This window comes from Schistocerca cancellata, chromosome 2 (assembly GCF_023864275.1).
Source record: "Schistocerca cancellata isolate TAMUIC-IGC-003103 chromosome 2, iqSchCanc2.1, whole genome shotgun sequence".
Taxonomy (NCBI): Eukaryota; Metazoa; Arthropoda; class Insecta; order Orthoptera; family Acrididae; genus Schistocerca; species Schistocerca cancellata.
Window position 1 is genome coordinate 198915882 of NC_064627.1, and position 27897 is coordinate 198943778.

The window sequence follows — 27897 nt, forward strand, 5'->3', positions numbered from 1 at the left end:
ATGAATATCTCCTCCAACAATAATCTATATTAGAGATAAATTTAGCAGTTTAGTCTGCACTGAGCCCACATGTTCCCCATTGTTGTAAACTAACAATTAATTCAAAAGTATTAGTACAAATAAGCAACAATTTAACCCTGAAATGGAAAACTTAATTTTGCATTTAAGAACTGTTTTGTGTGCTTAACATACAAAACCCTGTACTTTCACCAAGCATTTATTTGCCCACTGCTAGTTTTCTGTTTCACACTAATATCTAATAATTGTAATTTTGCTTATGAAAATAGTGTGTGAACACTGACAGAACAGTTACAGTTATTATTATTTATGTTACAGCCAAATCTACGACCTCAAGTCACAGAACTGGTTTCAAGTGCACGTCAGTTGTATGAGGAAGCTTGCAGTCTGTTGCGTGATAAAGCTCAGACATTGGTAAATCAAAAGTCAGATTTGTCTTTGTTTAGACATTATTTTTTATCACTGCATAAAATTAGAAAAATCAAAGAAACATGTTTCAAGTTACAGTAAAATTTCAATTAATACAATATACAGTAGAACTGAGACTGCACTATATTTATATGGACATTTCATTATTTCATGCAGAATTAAAATACCTTCTCTTCTAATAAAAACATCAGTGTGTATTCAAAATCTGGACATGCAATAATTGTAATTCATTGTGAATGTGCCTGAATGTTATAATTGGTGAGGGTGCCTGCAGATGTCAGAAACATTGCTTATGGAGTAGTGTAAGGTAGGCTGAAACTGGATGGTCATTGACACTTACATGAAGTTTTCTTACACATTATCAGTAAACTGCAATGCACCTTCCCTGAAATGTGTGGGCAGCTTCAAAAAGATCTTATTTATTTTGGATTTGAAATGATAGCCAAGTAATTAATACACAGTCCCTAAGAAATGACAAAACAGTTAAAATGTAAGTGCACACATGATAATTTGCTACCAAAATGGATTAATATTGCAATATGTAATAGTTGTGATAAATTCTAATTTATAAATTGTTTAATCAAGTAAACAGACTCCAAAATTTTATATACTGAGAAACTGTACTTTTAATCAAAGTTACTGTTGTGCCAACCAACAGCTAAACATAGTAAAAAGGTTATAAGTGATACCATGTAGGCAAAAAATGACTTACAATTGCGTCCAGCTTTAAAAAGAGAACCATGTTCATTTAGCAACTGGACCAGTTGTCAACACAAAATCAAATAGAGATAACACCAAAGTAGGTCTAATAATGAATAATTAAATAGGAATGCAGTTAAACTACAATGAACAACATAGGGAATGGATCACCATAGCTCAGATAAACACAAAATTATGAGACACCCCAGTAGTACAAGTAGATATACCTACTGTCTTCATAGATGATGAGATTTAAAAAAAATATATGATAGGATACAATAAATTATTCAGTACATTAAGGGAGACAAAAATTTAATTTTGATGGGGTACTGGAAATAGTAAAGAAATGAAGAGAAGGCAGAATGGTAGGAGAATATAGACTGCAGAAAAAGAATATAATAAGACATCACATGATACACATTTAACATTTTGTTTAAGAATAATGAAAGAAGGTTGTATAAGTGGAAGAGATCTGAAGACACCAGAAGGTTTCAGATGGGCTATATAAATTTAGAAATGCAATTTTATGCTGTAAAACATTTTCAGGTGTGGACTTTGATGATACTTTACTAGGTATGAAATGCTGTGTTAGAACATTTCTTAAATCAGTCAACAGATCATCTAACTTTCCATTCACTCAGTGGCCACATTGGCACCAAAAGTGAGGATAGTAGAGTGAAAACGGAAATGGTTATTATGCTTTTCTGTTTTCCAAAATTGTTTCACTGAGGGAGATTAGACTTTGGTTCCTCCTTTTAAGTGTCACATGAAGATCACAGATCAAAATGAAAGATACTAGAGATACTGAGATAAGTGTCCATGAGATATAACTGTGGAATAATGCAGAGGTCAGTTCCATTTTAAAGAAGAACCATACAACTAATACACACAACCACAGGTCTATATCACTGATGTCAGCCTGTTATAAAATTTTGGAATATATGTACACTTACATATTATAATCTCTCTGGAGACTGAAAATCTTCGCTTTAGGAATCAGCATCCACTAACAACATTCTTATGAAAATCAATTTACTCTGGTCATCTACAAGAACAAAAAGATACTGTAGTAGATACTGATACCCAAGTTTATGCTGTGTTCATTGACTTTTGGAAGGTGTTTGATACTCTTCCACACTATGAACTAATGAACAAAGTATGAGCATATGGAATCATCAGATCAGGTTTTTAATTGGATTGAAGAGTTCCTAGCAAACAGGACACAACATATCATCCTTAAGAGAGAGAAATCTTCAGATGTAAAAGCACCTTCAAGCATTTTCCGAGGGAGTGTTGTTCACTTGGTGCAGGAAATGGTAGTCAAACCTCAAAATAAACAAATATGACATATTGTGCATAAACAAGTGGAAAGACCCATTATTGTTTGATTACACAATTACTTAACAGTTGCTGGAAATAGTAAAATCCATTAAATATCTGGGAGCTTGTGTACAAAGAAATTTGAAGTGGAATGACCTCATAAAACTAATTTTAAGGTAGCCAGAGTCTTGACTGACAAGGAGACTACACGGCAACCAGATTTTTGTATTTTTTTTTTTTTTTTATACTTATGCTATGTGAAGTTTAGAATTCAGATATGAAGCAGCCAAAGCAGATTGATGCAACTCTCAAAAATTTGCAGGAAACTGACTGTAAAGTTTTCTGAGCATCTTTAATACCCTAAACCTTTTTTTAATGTGCTGCATGGCTCTGTTGTAGAATACTCACTTATCTTGGAGGTAGCCTGGGTGCAATTCCCAGCTGTGGTAGATTTTTAAACAAAGGTGCATGTTTCATCAGTGATTCCATGAAGTGTAAAATATATAAGGAAGAAAAAATAATAATTTGTATTTTTTTTTTTCAAATTTATCAAGCCTTATTAATAATCTTTTATAAGACATAGGTTGTTAAGAATTTATATCTGGAATGGAAGCTCAAACCAGCAATTACCAGTCTTGAGGGCTACTGATTTTTTTCCATCTTGTGCTTCACATAAACACTAGTAGAGCAGGCACCTTTGTTTAAAAATTTTAATTGGCTAGTAATTGAAATGAAGATCCCTACATGGCAGGCAAGCGGTCTACCACAGAGCCATGCTAGAGGTCAAAAATAATTGTCCTTACTTTAGGGTATTGAAGACACTTAGAAAACATCAAAAATGATTTACTGGAGAGTTTTAGAGATTTGCATTGAATTGCTTTGACTCAATTATAGTTAAGTTCTGAACTTCACATACCATAAATATAAAAAATTACAAAAATCCAATTGTGATGTGGTCTCTTCTTCATTGGGAGAATTCTCAAGGACTGGACTCTACCCATGAAGGAGATAGCTTACAAAACTCGCATTGAACTGATACTTGATTTATTGCCACTCCTACCTACCAGATAGCATTGATGGAGGATAGAGAGAAGATGCAAAGAACAACAGCATGTTTTGTCAGTGGTTCAGTTAGTAAGTGCAAACACAATGCAGAGGTGCTCATTCAACTCCAATGGCAGATGCTATGAGAGAAATGTTATTCATCATGGTGTGTTTTACTGCTAAAATTATTAGATTGTACATTCCTAGATGACTCAGGCAATGTATTACTTCCTCCTGCATCTGTCTTGCAATGAAACCTTGAAGGTTAAATGGAAATTTACCAACAGCTGTGCTTCCCATGTACCATTCACAATTGGAACAGGAAGAGGGAGAAGTCACTGTGGTACATGAAGTACCCTGCAGCACACACACTCCAACATGTCTTGCAGAGTGCAGGGGTAGGTTATATCCCAAAGTTCATCATTCTGAGACTGCATTCTAATGGAGGTGATACATTTTCACATGACAGACAACATTACGATAGGAACTAAGGAGTCCAGCTCAGTGCAGCCTGGAACCCTCTAAATGGAAAGAGCAAGAGAATGATTTCAGACAGTAACCCCATCACAGTGTAGTGAGGATGCAAGTAGCAATCAGTCTTGGTTCACGTCCCAGCTACAGCAATCCCCAGCAGCGTCACTGGTGGTCCTGTGCACACAGAAAAAGTCACCCCTTGGTTTCCAGTTGGTGCCTCTTTGGCATGTTATAATCATCTATCTGGAAACATCTCTGTCACACATGTGCAACTTATGGACGTGCTCTTCATAAGATGACCTCTAAGGGACTTGCACTAGCTACTTGCCAGCAGGAATCATGTGAAGATTTCTAAATGTTATGGACCTTACAGTAGAAACATATATATTTCTGTGATACATCTTCCTTGAAATAACATCAGTCAGCTGCAGTGATATAGTATGTGTCACTGTTACTATACATTTATGGGGAAGAAAAGCCATTCAGCCTAAAATTTTAAACTCATTTGACAGTAGCAGCACAAATACTAAAGACATTAGTAAGTGAAATGTGGGGTAATAATGTTAAACAAACATCAGATAACACAAATCAACCAAAATGTGTAAGACATAATGCAATTTCATTAACAGGAGTGTCAGGGATTTGAAAATTGACAAATGCTCTTATGTCAGTAAAGGAATTTGAGAACTTATATGGAACATCTTCAAATAGGCCTTTTACATACCTAGCTGGTTTATATTTTCAACAAAACTAGATGGTAGAGAATGCTGCAGCATAATTCTTCACTTTGAAGAGCAGTGTTCACTGTAATGAAACATGCTGGCAGATAAAAATGATGTTTTTGTCCGGATTTCAACCTGATCTCTTGCCTTTTAAAGACTTCTGTGGAGTTTGGAACAATAGGAAAAACTGGTCTATTTGGGAAGATCATTAGTCTCAAAAGTCACTTATGAGACTTGGTGTAGTATTTTCAGTGTCGCTGCATAGTGGAAGAAAAAAGTTTTTTTCTTAAAATGACTGACTTTATAGTTAAACTTTTCTCCACTGTACACTTCATTCCCGGAGTACAAGTCCAACAAGACATGCAGGAGATGTTCTATGGAGTTCAGAAAGGTAGGAAAGAGGTGCTGGCACACTGAAGTTTCAAGTCAGGCTATGAATAATTTTCAGGTGACTCAATGCAGAACCCAACAATTTGAGCACCTCACTGAGTTTTCACCTTTTAGGAAGGTCCATTGCAGTCTCCATTCAGTTGTAGAGCAAACAATTTATTGTGTTGTTATTCACACCACTGTTTTGCATCATAGACTGTAATCATAGAAATGAATCACGTAAAAGCAAGTAATTCAATTCGATTTAATGCTGTACCTAGTAAACAGTTCCCATGACATAATTCACATACTTACTAAAATAAAATTTTTAGAGAATCCGAGAGGACCTTGAAGGAAAGTTAAGTGCTGCCTTGGGAAGCCTTGAGATGGAGCTGAGGCGCTGTGTTACATATGATAGCGCTGGCCTTGTACATTTCCAACCACTTGTTGATGACCAGGTAAGTCACTTTCCACTTTTTAATATGTATTCAAATTGTGAGAAGTTAAAAAAATACAAACAAAATAGTACATATAGAATTTTCAGAGTCTTTCACAATAATGGCAAGTCCCATAAAGTTAAATTTCACAACTATAAATGTAAGTGTGATAAAAAATTAATTTGCTTTCACATTTATAATGGTGCTAGTGCTCTGCCCTGGCTTTGCACATGTCAATGACTAGACAACTTATCTGGCAGAGCGGTAATTTTGTTTACGGGCCACTGTGTATAGCAGTGATTAAAATTCAGCGAAATGTATTATGTAAATGAAGATCATCAATTTCATACATCTTAAAATGATTTTAGCAATGCACACCATGAAAGTGTGCATAAGACACAAATGTTACTTGTTTCATATCTAATTGGCATTTGGAGTGACATCTCATGACAGTTATGGAATCTGTGAGCTAACATGCTGACTGGTCTGCCCAACTGCAGTGCTAGTTTGACATGAGCTATGGCCACTCGCTGGCCACTCGATTGCAGTGTCAGTATAGTGCAGTCTGCTCAATAGCGGCAGAGCTCAACACAAGATACAGTCACTTGCTGGACACCTGACTCCTGTGTCAGCCTTCTGCAAGCTATATTTTCTGTGTGATCTTTTCCTGGTTTTTGAAACATAACATCACTACAAAGTGCCGTCTGCCATGAAATATTGGTATGAAGCACCCTTTGCTATGCTAGATTGGTATGAAGAAACCTCTGCCATGCAACATCAGTACAAAGTAACATTGTGAAAAAAGCATTCTCTGCCACACACAACAGTATGGTGCACCCTTCACCTTACTACATTGTTATGAAGCACACCCTGCCATAAAACATCAGTATGAAGCACCCTCTGCCATGCAAGATTGGTACGAAGCATGCTATGCAACATCAATCTGCCATGCACAATATTGGTATGAAGCATCCTCCACAATGAAACATCGTAACAAAGATGGATATGTAAGTAACAGTGGTATGAGCACCCTCTATAGGCAATGGAGCACCTCTGTTCTGCAAAATTGGTAAGAAGCTCCCTCTGCCACACAGCATTGGTATGGAGCACTCTTTATCACACAGCATTGGCATGGAGCATCCTCACCACATAACACTGGTGCAAAGCACCCTTCACCATGTAACATTGCTACAAAGCACTCTTTGTCACATAACATTGGTACATTGGTATAAAGCATTCTCTGCCAGGTAACCTCAATATGATGCACCCTTTGCCTTGCAACATTGGTACAAAGCACCCTCTGTCATATGACAATAATACATAAGGATGATTCCAAGCAGTTCTGGCATTCTCCAGTAGATCCCAATGGCATCGTTTTCGCAGAAGCTGGAGACTTTAATTCATCATACTTCAGTCAGTTTCTGCAAAATATTTATAAATTACATCAGGCCTGGCAAAGCTTGGCTCACAGGCATTCCCCTCCTGTGAGTACTTCTCCCCCCACTTGTCTTGTGCGATACTGTGATGGTCCCATCACTGCCACACTGGCCAACTGCAGCGACGACTGTCAATCTTCGTGGACTATAGACCCTACCTACTTCCTATATGTAAATGTCATGAGACATAAACTATTAAAAGTTTGATTTTTGTTTCATTATTCCTCACAAACTCTTCAATTTACATTAACAAGATATCTAAATTTTTAGTTTAGCTTCACTTAGCTTTATCTTGAAAAATTCTGCAAATCGATTTCAGCTTGTGTTGTAGCGAAATGATGTTCCAGCCACTCATTGATCACTTCACTATGCTGAGTATATTTAGTGTAATTCCTTGAAGGAAATATGCATTCATAATTTGTGAGTCAGAAATAAAAAAAATAAATAAATAAACAAAATAAAATAAATTATTTTAAGAGCAAGATCAGTTAGTGCTGATCACCAATCTTGTGCTTATGACTTCAAAAATTGCAGCATCACTTTCCATTCTGGGTAACATTAGTGAATCATTTTATGAACTGCACACTTCTAATTGAAAATCATTTCCAACACTTAAAAGACTAATTTTCATTGGATTATTAAAGAAAATGAAATCCCACACTAGAGATTTAGTGTATTTTAAATGACTATCAAACTCTTGGATATTTCATCAATAATGGAAGTAAATCTTGAAAATTTTACTTCCCTGTGTTCTTGTACAGTTTGTAGCACCTTGGGAAATGACAGTCATTTTCCATATTTAGTTGCAATTCAAACAATGCACTTTTACACCAGAATCAATTAATATCTACAAAGATATCAGAAATAGTGTATTCTGTTCCTTTTCAATTTAAATTCAAACTATTTTGTGTTGGTAACATCTGTTAGAAATGATAATTCTGGTAAAAAAGTGAATCCTTCAGTTTATTTTCAAATACCATAGTATCTGATTATATATCTTCTTTGAAAAGTTCTTTTCTAAGTAAAAAAAAAAAAATGGTAGGGGAATTGGGGGGATGGGGGCTAAAGTTGGCTAAAGATTTTGCTGCACTCAGCCAATGAAGTTGGAGATCAAGAATTATATTTCCATATTTCACAACAGCTTCTTCCAGAAATTGTGTAGATTTTTGTTGAGATAGTAATTGATTTTCATCACATATTATGTTCTTAATTTTTGTAACTTTTTCACTGTGGGCAGCATTCAGACCCTTTTCCCACACAGTGATTTCTGAAACATAGTGCACTTAAAATTTGAACAATTTATTCAGTTTTTTCTTAATTGACCAATGAAGACATATGCATTACTGACCATTGCTGGTACACCATTGACACAAATTGCAGGGCATTTTTGAAAACCAGCTACTTTGTTAATGGCATTAAAAATATCCAAGCCTGTTTCTCCAAGCAATGGAACTAAAGCAAATATGTCTTCATGTAGTGCAGACAAATAAGCAAACCATAGGCCTGGCAAAGCATGGCCTGATTATGTAAACCTACCTTGTGGATCAGCCTGTCTGTTAGTGGTAACTGTATCAAAATTCCTATACAGATAAAACCACAGTGGAGGACTTTCTTTTATTTATTTATAGAAGAGCATGACATCTCAAGCCTTTGGATACTGGACTTAAATGTTATAAATTATAATTATTTAAAAAGAAAGACGATGAGACTTACCAAACAAAAGCGCTGGCAGGTCGATAGACACACAAACAAACACAAACATACACACAAAATTCAAGCTTTCGCAACAAACGGTTGCCTCATCAGGAAAGAGGGAAGGAGAGGGAAAGACGAAAGGATGTGGGTTTTAAGGGAGGGGTATTATTTATTATGTATATTTATTTATTATGTATATATTTTCCTCTTTGAAATGGCACTCCAGATTTCTTTCAGAACAGTGAATTGTGTTTTGTAGACAGAAACACATTGATAAATTTTCATGGTTACTTTAAGTTTGTTTCATTAGTTCTTCTTCTAGTGGTCTTCGCTCCAAATACTACAGTGGTGCAGCTCTTCACATTAGCCTATCCTGAGAAGGTCTATTCATCTCTGCATAACTTCTGCAATCTACATTTTTGTATTGTAGTCAAACTTTGGTCTCACTCTACAATTTTTATCCTCTACACTTCCCTTCATTACCAAATAACCACTCCCTGATATTTCAGGATGTATCATAGCAAATAATCTATTCTTTTGATCATGTTGTGGCAAAAATCTCTTTTCTCCTTGATTTGATGCAGTACTTGGTTATTAGTTACGTGATCTACCCATGTAATCTTCAGCATTCTTTTGCAGCACAGTATTTCAAGATTTTCTATTCTCTTCTTGACTGAACTGTTTGATATCCATGCTTCTCGTGTAAAAATTTACACCCCAGACAAATGCCTTCAGAAAAGGCTCCATAACATTTAAGTTTATGTTCAGTGTTAACAAATTTTTTGTTTTTCAGAAGAACTCATTGCTTTTGCCAGTTCAGATTTTATCACCTTTTCTTTTAAATTCTACTCATAATCAATTACTTTGTTACCCAAACAGCAAAACTTATTTACTATCTTTAGTGTCTCATTTCTAAATGTAATTCCCTCAGCATTGCCTGACATAATTTGACTAAACTCCATGAATAACTCAGTTTAATATTTTTACTCAAGTTATTATATGACATTCATTCTAGCATTTAATGATCTCCTACTGCTTTATAAATCAGCTGCGCCTGTATTTATTACAACTTATCATGTGTAGTGAACCACTGTAGCTGTGATACAGTTCAGTCAGAAACAGAAAATCTATAACAAAAATTATTTATTACAGTTTTCCTTTCCCTCATTGAAACAGGAATGACTTTTGCTCTAGCAGATGGAGTAGATTGAGCTTTTCTGTGTTTTTCATTGAACTGCTCTGTAACTGTAATCAGCAGTGATTCCTGTAGCTTCCACCCAATGTCTCTGGAGTTCATTTATTGATGCTTTATATTGAAGACCCATCAATTAGCACCTAAAATTTGGAAGGAGGTTCTTCATTGGCTTTTCCCTCTCTTACACAGAGACCCTGCATGTAACATAAAAATGAAAAACTAAATTATTAACAAAATGTTTGTACACAAACCTTCAGTCTACCATAATTTTAGAATGTCTCCACACAAAATCTTTTACAAAGAAACCAAAGAAAGTGAACAAAAAAAAAATGTGGAAGTAAGTGAAAGATGTACATTTTACTCAAGTACAATCGATCAGCATGTGCATATTTTTCAAGACACTCTGAACCTCATGTATGGACTTTATGATGGCTCCGTTTGCTGGCTACCATCTCTTTTTCTTTTAATATGTAAATGAGGGCACTCTGATCCCCATGTATAAACCTTATGATGGATCAGTTTGCCAGTGACATGAAAAGTTGACTCATAAGAAACAAATATTTTCCCAAATGTGGCTTTAATGGCCGAAACAACTGTGGGGGAGAAAAAAGGGCTTTGATAGTCTGGGCAGGTAGTAAGACTGGATTTGTGCCAGTAGCAACAGCTCATACTTGGGTCTTAGGAAATCTTACCATTGTAGCTGGCCTCTTATAAAATCTCCTGGGCCAGCTGCAGTGTTTGTGTTCTTATAACATACCAACTGTTACCTGACTGAGTATAAAATTGGCCACTTGTTATGTGGAGTCATGTAGGGTTTGTTTGTGTCTTTTTGTGTCCGACTTCCCTGCTTCTAGCCAAATAGTTGGCTTTATGAGTATAGCTGGCCGCATCTGTCAGGTTTGCTGTAGTACAGGAGTTCACCAAAATAGTGTTGCTTTTGTGCTTAAATTAAGCCTTCCATAGGTGATTCAATTGCCCCTAAGGAAAAATGTTTTTGGCTGCTTATGCTTCCACCTGTGGTTATGATTGGAGTTCCCAGATTCAGGATGAAGAGGTTTTTGAGTGTCTTGAGTCCTTGTACAGTCATGAGGTGAGTCTGTTAAATAACTCCACAAGAGTACTGAGTCAGAATTCATTATATAAATCCGCAGTGTGTATGTATATTGGAGCTTTGCTTACGATCCATAACACCTTGTTCTGTATGAACTACAGACAGCACAGATATGTTGGAGCTGTGGAACCCCAGAATGGAGCAGCATATGTCATCAGACGTGTAAGAAGTGTCGTGTTCATGGACCAAAACACCCTCATACTCAGTGTGCTGTGCCTGTTAACCACAGGGTACAGTTGTATGAGCCTTGCATGTGCTTTTTTTAGCAAAGTGTTCTATGTGGTCCCCCCATGTTAGTTTCCAATCCATCCAGACACTGCAGTATCTGACTTTTTCACTGAAACATATCGAAAACGTGCGTAGAATCATTTGTCTAGTGTTGATGTTTGGGAGTTGTTTTGGTTTGCATGTAAGCAGAACAGCCGTGCCCTTGTTGACGTTTACCTTGATCTGCTGTCTCTTCAAGCAAGGCTCAACAGTTCTGAGTGCTGTCTGTATTTGTGAGTTAATGTTGGATGGTTTCCAATATTACACTAGGATGGCAGTGTCATCTGCATGGATGGCAACAATCATATTGGAATATCATTAATGTGGAGGTTAAACAAGAGGGTCTGCAGGATACTCCAGTTTGTATATCATGTTGTGTTGATTGCTTGCCTCAACTGTCAGAGTTGAAACTTCTGTTAGTTACATATAAGTGTGTGAGACATAAGAGTCCATCAGGGTAACCAATGCCACAGTGAGTTTATGACTGAGGCTGTTGTGCCAGAGATGATCGAAGAACACAGCCCTCGTTTCTTTGCTGGGGTTGCAGCCATCTGTTATATGCTCTCCTATATGGAGGAGTTGTTACATTGTAGGGCGGTGATTCCTGAAGGCGAACTGCTCCAGTCTCAGGGTGTCATCGTTGATGCAATGTTTAATGAGTTGTTTTAGAATCACCTTCTCAACAATCTTACTGAGCAAACTCAGGATGCTGATGGGTTGGTAGTTTTATGGGAGGGAGTGTTCTTTCCCTGGCTTTCTGAACACCAGGATCTTGGCCACCTTCCAAAAGACAATGAAGTATTGGTGTCATAGAATGGCATTCATGATGTATGTTACTATTCCTTGGCTTTATCCATGAACTCGTTGAGGACAGGTTTTTAAATGCCATTGGGACAAGAAGCTTTCCTAGTTGAGAAGAGCATAATAGCCCAAGTGATAACTTGTAGGTGTAAAGACATAACCTGTTGTGTAAGATCTTGGGCCCTGTTGATCGTGGCATATCCAACCCTCTCGCCACAGTATGCACTTATTTTGCCAGAATCCTTGCAAATACCTGCCATAATTTGTGTAGATTGGTGTCTTAAACAGATGGGCAATTTGCCCTTTGTTTATGGAGAATGCTACTTGTTTCCATAAATGACATATGCTGAGCCTGAATAGTTGGTTTGGTGGTTGATCATTTCCATATTGTGTTCAAAAATTTCACCGTGCTTGGGTATCAGATTTTGTTTCTAAGATTATGCTGTATACTGAACTTGCTCCTATGGTTCCACATTTTTCATCTAATCTGCAAAAACTGTGAAATAAAATAAAAAACTTTTGTTATCCTGTAACATGTTGAAATCTAGTTGCTTTTATCTAATACATTTTTCAGGTTATCAAAGACTAAAGGTGTAAAAATAATTTTTGGACAACCTGTATATTTATTATTTATTATTGTTATTGTTTACATAGCTTATACCTGTATTGGGGCACTTGAATTCGTCCAAATTCACTATAGTCTTTCGATTATTAGCTAGACATGCTTCTTATGGTTTCCTCTTCTGTTCCCAATACTTTTGTATTTTTTACAATACAACTGTTTTTCCTTCATCAGCAATGCAGAGTTGACCTCATTCATATGGTTTTAGTTGTGAGTCTCATACCACTGCAGAATAGAATCCTCTTCTCTCGTCTGCCTTTGATGTGTTGCAATGTTATAGTTCATACTTCTAAATAATGGTGAACTTCTTTCAGCCAATCATTCTTGGTTTTATTTTTCCTGATGTAGATGAATAGTTGTTAAAACAATGCACTGACAGATTGCTACTAATGACATATAATGGGTGTTGAGTAGCAGACAGGCACATTGCGTATTTTAGGATCACTAAGTAGATTGTATATAGAGGTTACTTATCTTTGATAATAAGGCTTTCATTTGACTCATTGTGCTAACTGTTATAACTGGTGTGTTATGTATTCTCTTTTAATGCAGTGCGCGAAAGATGGATTCCTCTCAAGCTGTAACAGTATCCAGTCATAAAGATCATTTCTTTACTAAATACGAGTTACTCTTATAATGTCTTTACAAGCTTGTAGACAGAAGGAAGATCACACATTGCACAAGAGTGGCAGCCTCAGTGGGTACTGGATTATAGCCGTTATTTGTATTTCAAAGTTAATCTAAAAATTCCCCAAACAGGGATAGTTTCGAAATGCAGGCTTTTTTAGCATTTCCACTTCCCATTGAGTTCTTCAGTCCTCAAACTACTGATAATGCAATGGAACATAGAATCATGGACATCAAAAATAACACATCAAAATTAACTTTAACATGTACATGAGTTTTATTCTCATACATCTGAAACACTTTTCTCTACTATTGATCATAAATTAATCTTCAGTCTGATCCACAGTTCAGACCATAGGTTCACAATTAGAAAATTGCTCCAATGGCATCTCTTAACAATACAAGTGTCATCTATCCAGACATACTCTCCCAACAAGAACCTCCACAAAGAATAACTCCCCCCCTGAAGCTTCCAGGAGTAAACAGCTTTGTCATGGTCCATAGAACATCTGTGTCATTGTTTCTCACTGACGGTGGCCTTGAAACACTACAAATTATTCAAATACTACACACTCTTCACAAGATGTACTACACAAGCCCCCTGTGGGAGCAGCATCTTAAGCCATTAATGTTGCTATTATTGCTCTATTATGGTGAACTTCCTGACTCTTATGAAAAGGTAAAATTATTCAGGTTTCATATAAATTTGCAGAGTATCTGCTGTAAATATTGTGATTGTTCACAGAGTTGAAATTCCTGAGACTATTCATTCATTGAAATAAAATCATAAAATTGGTGGTATAAGATGGCATGAGCAGTGTGTTACTCCATCATTACTACTTGGTAGCTGTTATAGATGTGCTACCCAAAAAGTTCTAAGATTGACGTATTTAGGCAACTAGCACTTTTTACTTCACTTTTAGCAGCTAGTGCAACTGTGGATCTATTTATTGATAGCTTCCCTATTCAGGTTAAGTCTCCGTGGGAAACTTTGGAAAACTGGGAGCGAAGCTGGATCAACCTTGGTTTACTGTCAAGAATATACATATATAAATAGTTGTTCTTTGTAATTAGAAACTGAATGTTCAAAAATATTGCAAGCAATGCATGTGAAATTTTAATTAGCTTACAAGTATTCGTATTTTACATTGACAAGTCAGTTTGGTATACAATGTTAAAAGTTTGTTGATGTGAGTTGAGAATAATATTTGAACAAAAATAAAGACTCTTAATTGATTCTTATGATGTCAGCATGATGTTCACATGAAGCCAAAGATTAGCTGGAGATGGACGTGAGGTGTGTGCCATTGAAGCCCCTTTTCAGTCAGCGAGGATGTGGGTTGGAGAGGAACATGGCTGATCACAGGAACAAGCTTGATCCACAGGACAGTAAAGCGATTGGGATTGGACCCTCAAAACACCATGCTCACACCAATGGTGTGTGAATATGAAACATAGTAAAAAATTAATGAGTGAAGTTCCATTGGTTCAAAAACCTGGAACACATGGGATTAGTACACATTTAATTACCTTGTCAGAGAAATTCTGTTTGCTGTAGTTTCTGATCTGTACTGAATTTGTTGGATTTGGAAGAGCTGTAGTACAAATTGGACTAATTCTTAATAGAAAAATCTTTTTGGTTTGTTCTAACCTATCACTTCAGTTTTACTGGCGAACTGTTTCATGTCTGTGTAGCACAGTCACAAAGTGTCCTCATTACATTCACGAGATGAAATGAGAACAGTAGAGGCACTTGCCTTGTAATGCAGCAGGAACAGTACTGTCTGCATGTGCCATTTGTGGAGCTGCATTCCTGAGCAAACTGATGGAACACTTTTATTCCATTCATGCACCCCATAAAGGTTACACTTCACATGACACTGGACTCGAGTGTATTCATGAGTGTATACATGTTTTCACATATCTCAACCCAACAACATTGTCTCTGGAAGTTTGTTGTTTGGCATCATGTGGTGAATCTGTTTCTCGTGGACCTCACAGATTGAGAAATTCCATAAGTCAAAATTTTAGAGTAACTGAAAACTTTGAGCAAGGTGCTCAATATATCATAGACCACCTCCAGACTGATAATGGAAACCCAGTATATGGCTCTGGAAAGGGATCTGAAAAAATGCAGGACTCTAAAATACAAGCTAGACCAACTCTAAAATGTTAATTATTTTTCAAATGTTCTCCAAATTGGATTGACTCAATTCTTTGCTAGTCTTGTTGATAGCAAGGGAAAAGTGATTTGTAATTTGCCAAGTTAGAATTGTTCCATCTATATAGATATCCAAATTGCTTGAATTGTATTGTGATAATAACTTCAACAGCAAGCAAAATCTTAAAAATGTGAAGACCCATTGTGAATATGTTCAGAGAATAACTGATGAAAATTGTGAAATAAAACAATAGCTCCAGAATTTTTCACAGGATAACACTTATCAACTACAAACTTCATTAGTTCAACAAATCATACATAAAGGCATGCAATATCATCATAAATAATTAAGACACATACTTTACATCTGAATATAAAACATCATGTAGAAAAGCCTAAGAAAACCTTGAGCCATGTATCACATATAACAAATCCTTAGTTAAAAAATTATGAAATTGATGTTGTGGTTCACAACGATGTACTCTACTTTCATCAAAAATAATACTTCTTTAAGTCTTGATGTGATATTCTAATTCTATGACTGTCTGGATACCCTAGCAAATAAGCACTGGGACTTGGAATTCCTATAATCTCAAAAGGCCTAGTGAACAGCAAATGTCACTTCTTGTTTTTCTTGTTCAAGAATAGTGTGTGTGGATGGGTTTTCAGTAGCACTTCCTCACCCATTTGAAATCTTTGTATCCTAACTAATCTTTTGTCACAATCATATTTTGTTTTGATTTCTTGGTTGACGGCTTCATGTTATGACCTTGGGATAGTGTGGAAACTATGGCAGAAAGTTTTTGTGGAAATACTTACAGATAACATTTATATCCTCATATTATTCAAAGCTTTTTTTAAACACTTGTAAATATTGTGTCAAGAGATCAGAAAACTGTCACTGTTGTTTGTTGGTAAGGTTCTCTGGTTCTGATATCTGTTACTATACATGTGCTGCCACTCCAGGTAGTTTTATAGAATGCACCAGAAATGTTCACGTCCTGTGATATTGTCTGACAATAAAGTCAATCCAGAAACCTTGGCAGTGTCATCTGTGGCTATCATCCTTGCACAGCAACTTAGCCTGAGTTCTGGCTCCATCAACCTTGAATAATTCTCATGAATAAATTCAGGGCCTGGAATACAGCTTTCAATTAATCCTTCAACCATGTAAAAGCTGCATTAAGTCACTACATTTTGTAGCCTAACTGTCATCTTTTGATCACATGCCTATTGCTCCAACAATTTTGCAGTGTGCACCGGAAAGACTGGCAACGCAAACATTTTATTAAAAAAGCTTGCTGAGAACACAGCAACACAGCCTCTGTGTCCAAAATAGTTGTGACTGGAATATCATCAACCATGGCCCTAACTGCAGATTATGGAACTGATGGATATTCCTGGTTGCATTTGTTCACATCTGCACAGTGTTCCTCTGTCATATTGGCTCCACCATCATATCAGAAGAATTGCATAGTTTTGTCATAGCCCCTATCCCATGTTATGACTGATTTTCTGGGGCTTGATGTGGTTGGAGTTAGTTTACTGGAAGCTGTTTGACACCACAATTGCTATCATCAGCTACGTCTCTTATTAAGGAGGTAGGCTGTGTGGAGAACAGACTGATTGGTTTTATGGCACCCTATATATGAGTTATGTAATATATAACATTTAAAGAAAAATAAAAGAACTTCAAATTTGCATGGCAGTTACATAAAATAAAACATAAGTAAAATTATTTACATTGTTGTCCGACTTATTTCCACATTTGCCAGTAAACATAGAAAATATAAGAAAATTTCCAGTTTCACGCCTTGTGAGTCAGTTGTTTATTCTTTAAACAAATATCTAACGTCAGATGGGTAAAACTATTTTATAAATTTACTTACAAGGCACAGTGAGGCACATGCTATATGTAACTATTAGAATTGGTCTGATTTAAATCTTTTTATCTTTGTATTATTTTTTTCTCTTTATTTAAACATCATGACAAGTATGTTGTTCCTCTTATTTACTGAATAGTTTGTAGAGGGGGCCAAATGTCAGCAAGATGGATGGTTGGTGTGACTTGGCATTCCGTTACAGATGTGGAGAGTACTAGTCTCTGTGTCACTTGAAATGGATTTTACTTATAAATACAATAAAACCAAGACACTGAATTGCTGTTATTAACAATGTACAAGGATCTAAACTAACATCCCATGGAGAAAGTTCTGTAGATTCAATGTTATAACCATCATACTCATACAGTATTATGCTAATGGCTGCTACATATTGACAAGACAGCAGGAGCTACTTCGTTCCCCCCTGTGTCAGACCTTACACTGTTTCCTAGCAACAAGTTTGCTACATATTGACAAGACAGCAGGAGCTACTTCGTTCCTCCCTGTGTCAGACCTTACACTGTTCCCTAGCAACAAGTTTTCAAACAATTCCCAGAACAGTGCATTGTCATAACAACCCGATCATTAATCAGGTTGCTGTCGGTATTCTCGTGATGGCAAAAGATCTTCACTTCTTCTAGGAGGTCGAGGAACCTGCCCTTCTCGCATTTATGCAGCAACCTCACATTAGATGTCAAAGTCGCCACCTTCTGTTTCCTTGTAAGTAAATGAGCAGCCACACTCGATTTGTCTGTGGTATCTCTTCTGCCCAACGCAATGTGTTCCCCAAACCTAATTTTCAGCCTCCTTTCTATAACAGAATGCCAAATCACACCAACCATCCATCTAGCTGACATTAGGTGCCATCTACAAACTATTCAGTAAATAAGAGGAACAGCATACCTGTCATGATGTTTAAATAAAGAGAAAAAATAATACAAAGATAAAAACATTTAATCAGATCAAATCTTATAGTTACATATAACATGTTCCTCCTTGTGTCTTGTAAATAAATTTAAAAAAAGGTTTTGCCCATCTGACATTAGATATGTGTTTAAAGAATAAAACAACTGACTCACAAGGAGTGAACCTGGAAATTTTCTTATGTTTTCTATGTTTACTGGCAAATGTGGAAATAAGTCGGACAGCAATGTAAAGAATTTTACTTATGTTTTATTTTATGTAATTGCCATGCAAATTTGATGTTTTTTTTTTTTTTTTTTCCTTTAAATGTTATATATTACGTAGTTCATATATAGGGCGCCATAAAACCAATCAGTTTGTTCTCCACACAGCCTACCTCTTCTATACAGTAGTATTCAAAGAACTGTGACTGACACACAAACAACAGGGAACTAACATGCATCAAGACTAGAAAATAGTGGCATGTAATCGAATGTATAAGCCATATAGGTTATACCATGAGTTGTAACTTATTGTATCACCTGACCATGTTCTTCTTGAATTTTTTAGCAGCTAGGCACTAGCTGAAATCTGGATTTGCCAAATAAAACTTGCAAAGAGAAAAAAAAAAGGATGACTGATTGCTGCACTCTATAATTTATAAATCACATCACAGTCACTGAGTGTACACACTCTCCTAATGGAAGGTAACCTGTGTGTTTGATTACCTGACTGTGGACAACTAGCATTCAGTTTGTGTGGGTGGTTTTCACTATGGCTGTTGCTTGTCCTAAAACCTGCAAATAAATTTCTCCATGTCCCAGTCATAATCTGATATCCTCTTGGATTAAATTGATGGAATCTGAGACTGACATGAATTCCAAACTCCTCTAAGTTTAACTCTGGTATATGGATAGGTTTTTGTGTATATCAATAGGCAGCTTTGCCTTCAGGATCTGTAGACTATCTTGATGTGAAATGGGCTTGTCACAGTAACACACCTTGATTGGATATTTTTCAAAATATCTGCACAAACTTCCAATCTTAAACAAGAAAGGTTAAGAACTGTGTACTTCCTTTTTCAATCTTTCCTGAATACCACAAGATCATTATTTAGCAAGAAATGCTTTCTCAAACTCTTCAGACACCTTTCATGAACTGATTATTTCCAGACACCTTTCATGAACTGATTATTTCTGTCGCTCATAGGGCACTGTCATCAAGAATATATCCTGTGAAATAACAGTCTTCTGTGATCCCGCCCAAGATCAGGGTTTATCCTCAGATAAACACTACAGAATTTACAATCTTCTTGTATGGAGAAAATATCTTAAACTGCATGTATTTGAGCATTTTCTCCTGAGTTAACATTTTCACTTACATTGTAGTTGTTGGCAACATACCATGCACAGAATGTGACTTATTTTGTATTGGTTGGTATGTGCATATTGTCACATTCTGACCTGGGTCTTGAGGTCTGTGCTCTTTTGACATTGCATCATTCTCGTTTGCTCTCTCGCACCACCCCCTGGACTCCCATATTTCTCTATTGCCCATTTCAACTGTTTCCCCAATTTTTATGTCCACTGAGGGAAATCGTAACCTATCTGTTCCCTTGTTTCTTGCAGTTCCAGTTTCAGTTCACTTGCAGTGGGGAATCTTCATTTGACATATTAACAGTAGCCTGTGTTTGTTGATTCACACATCACATGATTTGTTCCTTCTTGGCCTTGACTCAAGCATCTGCTGAATCCTGCTGTTTGTGTATGGTGAACTTTTCTCCTATTTTATCTTCATAACCAGTGGACAAGCTGGTTGCTTGTTCAAAAAGTTGTTACCATATTACTTCCAGATACTTGTCTATCCCAAATATCATTAACTTTGACTGTAAGCTGTTCTATAACAGCTGGAATTTACTCTTCAGCTTTTCATTATTCTGCCCTTTCTTCTACTAATTCTGTAACCTGAGTGGTCATTTTGATTTGTTTAGTGGTCATTTTGATTTGTTTAGTGGTCATTCTGGTTTGTTTAGTTATCATTCCAGTTTGTTTAGTGGTCTTCATCTACACAGATACTCCACAAGCCACCATACAGTGGGTGACGGAGGGTACCCTGTACCACTGCTTGTCATTTCCTTTCCAGCTCCACTCGCAAATAAAGCGAGGGAACAACGACCATCTATGTACTTCCAAATGAGCCCTAATTTATTGTATCTTGCCCAAAGTATGTTGGTGGCAGTAGAATCATTTGGCACTCATCATCAAATGCCAGTTCTCTAAATTTTTTCAATAGTGTTCGAACCTACTGGTAACAGATCTAGTACACCCGCCTCTGAATTATTTCAATGTCTTCCTTTAATCTGACCTGTTATGAATTCCAAATGCTCAACAAGTACTCAAGAATAGGTTACACCAGAATCTTATATGTGGTCTGCTTTACAGGTGAACCATTCTTTCCTAAAATTCTCCCAATAAACTGAAGGTGACCCTTCACCTAACCTACCACAGTTCTCACATGTTCGCCCCATTTCATATTGCTTTGCAACTTTATGCCCAGATATTTAAATGGCTTGACTGTGTCAAGCAGGACACTAGAAATACTGTATCCAAACATATGCATTAACTTACAGTTTCCCACATTTAGAGCTAGCTGTCATTCATCACATCAACCAGAAATTTTGTCTAAATTGTCTAGTATCGTCCTACAGCCACTCAATTTCAACACCTTACCATACACCACTGCATCATCAGCAAACAACCTCAGATTGCTGCCCACCCTGTCCACCAAGTCATCAATGTGTACAGAGAACACTTTCCTGGGACACTCCTGACGCCGGCCGCGGTGGTCTAGCGGTTCTAGGCACTCAGTCCGGACCCGCGCGACTGTTACGGTTGCAGGTTCGAATTCTGCGTCGGGCATGGATGTGTGTGATGTCCTTAGGTTAGTTAGGTTTAAGTAGTTCTAAGTTCTAGGGGACTGATGACCACAGATGTTAAGTCCCATAGTGCTCAGAGCCATTTGAACCATTTGAACACTCCTGATGATGCTCTTGTCTCTGATGAACACTTGCTGCCAAGGACAACACACTCTGTTCTATTACGTAAGAAGTCTCGGAGCCAGTCACAAATCTGTGAACTTATTCCATATGCCTGTACCTTTGTTAACAGCCTGCAATGGGGCATCATGTCAAATATCTTCTTGAAATCTAGAAATATGACATATGCTTGTTGCCCTTCATCCACAGTTTACAATAAACCATGTGAGAAAAGGGTAAGCTGAGTTTTGCAGGAGCAATGCTTTCTAAAACTGTGCACATCACAGGTTATCAGATTGGTTGCAACCAGAATAGGCTGAAGGGTGATCTGGAGGCACAGATTCTAACCATCCTAGCAAGACTAACTGAAGAAGTGAACTGTAAAAGTAGACAGAATTCTTGTTATGCAACTTGCTACTCTCCTGATGTGTCACCAACGGATGCTGACGTGTTAATGAGCTGTGTAGGTGGTTGTTCAGTGAGCAGCTACTGCGCTACAGACTGAATGAATTCACCCTTACAAAAATGCGAGATTGAACCTCTCAAACAGAAAAACGCACACAAAGTTTAATAAATTTACTATGAGGAAAACACAGGACAAGAGAAACACTTAATTTGCCAGCCGAGAGCTGGAAGCCTTGCTCAGCCATTTTGTTCTGTTTGATAGTCATTTTGGTTTTTTTATTGACCATTTCACTTTATCTAGTTGCTATTTCAGCTTGTGTTGTGGTCATTTCAGTTTGTTGAGTTGCGAACAATCTTAGTTACTTCAACATTTCAGTTAAGGGATCTATAACTGGTTAGCTCACTGCTCCTGTTTCCTGTACCTCCTCAACTGCTTGAAAATTTCCTAGTTCTGGAGGCACCATTTTAAACTGAGCATGAGTGCTTAAAAAAAATTAATTAATTAACACTAAATCTGATATGACTAGACACAACACACACAAATTATTGACTGAACAAAACAAATAACACACAAATATATCTTATTACTTATACTGTTATACAGAAGACACTGAAAAGGAAGAGCAAATGTTCTAGATCAAATGGTGATAGCACTGCACTGATAAATTAACTAGCAGGATCACTATTCTTCAACAATTTGGTACAAGTGAGAGCTAGTAATATAGGATAATGTCCATGTCTGACTTCGTTTTCTGCTGCTGCATTGTGAAGTTCATTTGTGATTGACCTTGGTTCAGTACTGTCTGGTGCTGTATCTTCCACTAATTGTTTATCAAAGAATGCAGCAAATATGTCATATAGTACAATGGTTAATAATGAATACAATAACTACAATACACAGCCCTATTGTATTGGTACTACCTATAGTGGTTATTGCTCTTTGATAATAAGACTTCAGGGTGGTCTATTGTGCCAACTGTTATAACTATTATCTTACGTTTTCTCTCTGAATGCAATTTGCAACAGGTGTATTCTTCTCAAGCCGTAACAATATCTCATAATAATGGTCACTTCCTTAATAAATACAAGTTACTCTTGGAAGCTCATTAGAAGCTTGTAGAGGGAAGGAAGTTTACATGCTGTTAGTTCTGAAGTGCGGATATGTTCAATGACTCCACTGTCTAGTGATTCCTTCGATCCACAAACTGCTGATAGTATAATGGAGTAGGAAAGGGGAGATCAGTGAGTGGTAATGGAAATATTCTCTGCCACACACTGTCAGGAGGTGGCTTGTGGAGTATTGGTACAGATGTGGAACATCATGAGTCAGGACTAAAAGCATCATCACAGTCCATAGAACATGTGTATCATTGTTTCTCACCAGCATCTTGCACACACTAGCAATTATTCAAATTCTACATACTCTTTACAAGATGTACTGCACTACATAACAAAGTTCTTCTTCAGTCAGAGAAATACACACATCCATCCACGTTTCACACACAGACACACACACACACTTGGGCACTGTAGTTGTGGTATAGAAGAAGTGTGGAATGAGGTGGGGGAGGGAGAATGGAAAAGTAGAAGTACAGAAGGGGAAAAGACTACGCATGTGCACTGGGGGAATAGAAGGCAGTGTAAGCCTGGAGTGGAAGCAGGAAAGGGGATAAGATGCAGGAGCACAAGGACTAGTTAAGTTTGAGTCCAGGTGGTTTATAGGAATGAAGTTCGTTCTGTAGGGAAAGTTCCCACCTGCACAGTTCAGAAAAGCTGGTGTTCCACCTGCACAGTCAGAAAAACTAGTGGTGGTAGGAAGAATCCAGATGGTTTGGGCAGCGATACCATTGTTGAAGTTAAGGACGCCATGTTGGCTGACAAACTCAGCAACTTGGAGGTCTAGTTATTTCTTGACCACAGTTTGGCAGTGGCCATTCATATCAACAGACAGCTTATTAGATATAATGTCCACATAGAATGCTGCACAGTTGATAGTCCACATGGCTGGTTTCACAGGTGACTCTGCCCTTGAGGGGTCGGAGACACCTGTGACAGGACTACTCTAGTCCTGCTGAAATATGACACTTCATAAAGTCTAGGATTGGGGCTATCCAATGCAGGTTCTGATTTATTTGTACCCATAAAATTTATCACTGTGTACCTTCTGAATACCATTATTTGATTATATTGTAGTTCAGATTCTTGGGTCCTGTAACAAGTGTTGAACTATATTTATTGAGTCTTATTAGAAATTAAAGCAAATTAAAATGTTCTGAATATTTTATCTATATCTAATTGTTACATGCTATTAATGAATAAAAGAGGTTTCTCAAATTATTTTTTACATATGTGAACAGTGATTATTTTCTACGTTAGTTGATAATAACAGTATAAGCAATAGTAGTCTATTTTGTATTACAGAGTGCAGGTGAACGCAAGAGCCGATCACGTGGTTTGTTTCGTCTCAAGTTCCGACGGGGTAGCAGTCGAGCAGTACGAGAAGTTTCAGCCTGGGGTGTTGTTGAAGTTGCAGCATGGCTTGAAGCCCTGGGTCTTGCCGAGTATGCTGAAAGTTTCACACGCAATGACATTCGAGGTCGGGAACTCCTTGCACTTGGACGCAGAGATTTACGTGAACTTGGAGTAGTTAAAGTTGGACATGTCAAACGAATACTTGCTGCCATTAGGGACCTGAGTTCGTGATCCAAGAGCGTGTAGGTGGTAACACCTACACGATCTCTCAGTTGAACCATAAGAGGCATATGGACAAAGGACCTTCTGTGCTCAAACAAAATTACAGTGAATGTTATGATGTGTCTTTCTCTGGATGGAAGTTCAGAGTGTGGAAGCTGTCTCATTTACGCTTATTACTACTCTGTCTCTCTATCTGTCTGTCCGTGTGTGTGTGTGTGTGTGTGTGTGTGTGTGTGTGTGTGTGTGTTTGTGTGAGTGTGTTTACATATTTCTGTGTGCACACAGTAAATTTGTATATGCCTTCTCTCCAGACTATTTGCAAAATGTGATGGATGGATGCATGAATACTTGTTATGGCATTTGTGCCTTTTCTGTCAATCAGGTGCATAGATCTTCGGTTAAATGCAAATAGCCTCGTGTCCCTTTGGGTGTGGAACATCTGTCACTGTGGCACTGAACATTTTCAAGAAAACTTTAATTATCTTCTTTTGTACTTCAAACAATGCTTTCTTGTAGAAATGTTTACATACTGAGTAATACAACGTACATATTGTTGAGAAAGAGTCAGTAATTTTTTTGCAGCAATGAGAGAGAGAAAACATTGAAACATTGTATCTTATAAGATTGGCTAAAATTATACCAATGAAGTATAAAAGATTTTACTGGTTAGATCTGAAAAATTATTTTAAAATGAGATAAGAAAGGATTTACCTCTGTGCCTAATACTTCACTTTCACTTTTTATGAGATGCTTTACATCTTCATTGAAATTTGCTTAACTACATTTTGCTAAGCATATTAACACAATGCTCTTCAATTGCAATGAAGTCAGTGTTGAATACAGGTAGTCAAAAGTTTGTACTTTTGCAGTGTGAAGAATAATACTCATCATATTTCTAATATAAGATATCGGTTATAATTGTCCAATATGTTTGATGTCTGTTGAGTGGTTATGTCAATGGGAAGTCAAGATGACATACATCATGGTAGAACAGACAAATCATACTTCAGTTTAAGAATGAAGTCTTGAACAGTGAATGCAAAGTGGTAAAACAGTATACTGTTCACATGGCTGCTAAGAAGGAAATGATTAGTTTGAAAGAAGAAACAGTTATTGCATACTCAGTGTGATATATTATGTACTCTTTACTCATGGTTTTATTTCTTCTTCAGTCACATTATTTTATTTAAGCAAGATACTAGCACCACATCACATAGCATGTTCTCTTCAACATAGGAAAACAGCAGAAGTAACATTTCAGTATCTACTAACTACCCAATTAATTTTCTTTCCTGTTGTTAATACTTTTTTCCATGGTGCCGTAAGTCCTGAATTCAACATTGTACTTTGTAACATTCCCTATGTAGTGGCTGCTGCCCTCTGAGTCCTAGTGTCTTCCATGCCTTACCAGAAAGAGAGCTATATGAAGCTCAGAATATAGAACCCATGTGATTTTTGATGTACAAATATTTGTTCCCTTGTAGTGTATTGAGTTTAATTTTGTAAATATAGTTACTAAGTATTCTTTAATAAGACTCTGGTAAAGACCATTTCCTAAAGAGAGGTTGTGCATTTACTGAAATGGTAATTGTGTTCTCACTTTTTATTTTTAGAAACACTGTTAATGGTTAGTAAAAATGAATCAATATTATTGAATGAGTTGAATAATGTGTGTGATATTAGGCATAGGTTTTTAGGTGCTTCGTATGTCTCAATATGCAGTATCCTTAAATTCATAAAAATCTTGTTTCTCATACAGCAGGGCAATTCAGTGTAATGTCCTGCTTTGTATCTTTGTACGGGTAATGTAAATGCAGTTGATTTTAATTTTGTCTGGCTTAAGTTAAGTCACTACTAAACCACATTCTGCCTGTTTCCTATAGGAGTACATCTCCAAAACAGTTTTCATAAAGACATATGTTAGATTTTTTTTCCTTTTACTGTAAAATGATGTGTTTCTGTACTTTTAGACTGGTGTGTTAAAATGTTGCCTGATAGTTTCTTATTAGATTAGTGTTATAGAATTCCTTTTAGAAGATTTTTTAAACAAACAATAGTGAGAAAAAAGTCAGGTATAAGAAATTTGTGAGTACTTTGTGGTGTAAGCAAGGATGCTCCACCTTGTGTAAAAGGACATAATAATATATTTAGAAAATGTATATGTAGTACATATTCCTTCTGAGCAATACTAAACTTCATTAGAAGTTTCAATAATTATTTGGAAAGCTTGTTATTATTCTTGTCTGTTGAGCGTTGCAGTAGTACAGAGTTCAGAAAAATTATTTTCTACTCCAGAATTTCATTACTACTGCTGTTAAATAAGGAGATAACGTGTTATTGTTATTGGCCACATTTGTGGTCACTCTAAATCCGCTATTGCGGTTACATAATCAGTAATGGCCATAAAGTCAACACATTTTCTGAATTTTTGATGCAATTTTATGCTTCATTTTGTATTCACTTTTTAATCTCATTTACAAATGTTGTTTCCACACATTGTAAAACAAGTATTGGGGTATGTTGATACCTTGTTATTTACAGGAAAATTGCAGTTTGTTTGTATTACACAGCAAAAGATTGAATTATATGTGAAAACATTTCAGTGCTATAAATTAAAGACATAAATTTTTATTTTTGATGTTTCATTCACAAAGCATGCTGCTTATCTATTTATTTATTGACTCTGGCTTTTTATTTGCTCATACCAAGTCTAAAGTAAAAATATACTGTGCAACATACACTCCTACATGCATACTAAAAAATTAAAGTAGACCAAACATTCACAGATAATTTGCTTTTCCATTTAATTGAGTTGGCATAAAATGCTTATGCTGTAATTTTAATATGTGCATTTGAATATCCGTTTACTTTGCATTTCTAGTATATAAGTGTCATAATCAACCCTGATGTGAAGAATTATTTCAAGTATACATATAATCAATAAATTTTTACAGTTGTTTGCATGCTTAGTACAGGTTCACAGTACTAATACTACCTTCATTAACCAACAATCAGATAATGTAGCTGAAACGCTACAGATGTAATCTTAGGTTTTCAAACTCTTATATTTGTACTTGCCTACAGAGATTTGGGGAAGGAGATAGGTAAGATTGTAAGATTAAGGATATAGAAGTTTAAACAATCACACATTACCAGAGGTTGAAAATACTGCTACAGTGGTAAAGTTCTTTTAGTATCACATGACCAGTTTTGGGGTCTTATACACCCATCTTCAGGTGTCGTAATTTGGTGCTGCGAGTCCCGAGCACTGTAGTCGACGTGTACAAGGTTCATTGTGCTACCTACGAGTGCAGGACATTACATTAATTCTTGTTTTATAGATCATGAATATGACATTTCACAATGATGTGGAACATGATACTGTGAAGAGAATCTCTGCAAACAGGTACTTTTCTCGTTGATTTATTTTTCATTATGTTCTGCCGTCTACCTGGGAGAGCTTATTTAAAACTCAGTTATATCTCTTCTGTAACTTCTGAAAGGGCTAACATATCTCCGGTTCAGTTAATTACTGTCTTTTAATTATTTCA

The 27897-nt window shown here is 36.6% G+C and overlaps 1 protein-coding gene across 1 annotated transcript in view; it reads left to right on the plus strand.

Annotated features, from left to right (window-relative positions):
* LOC126161517 (diacylglycerol kinase eta) overlaps positions 1-26957 on the plus strand; it is a 641720-nt gene extending 614763 nt beyond the window's left edge. The window contains exons 24-26 of the mRNA XM_049917424.1: positions 337-432; positions 5408-5533; positions 24074-26957. Of these exons, the coding sequence (XP_049773381.1) occupies positions 337-432; positions 5408-5533; positions 24074-24355 (504 nt within the window). The 3' untranslated portion in view covers positions 24356-26957. The remainder of the gene's footprint in view (positions 1-336; positions 433-5407; positions 5534-24073) is intronic.
* The last annotated feature ends 940 nt before the right edge of the window (positions 26958-27897 follow it).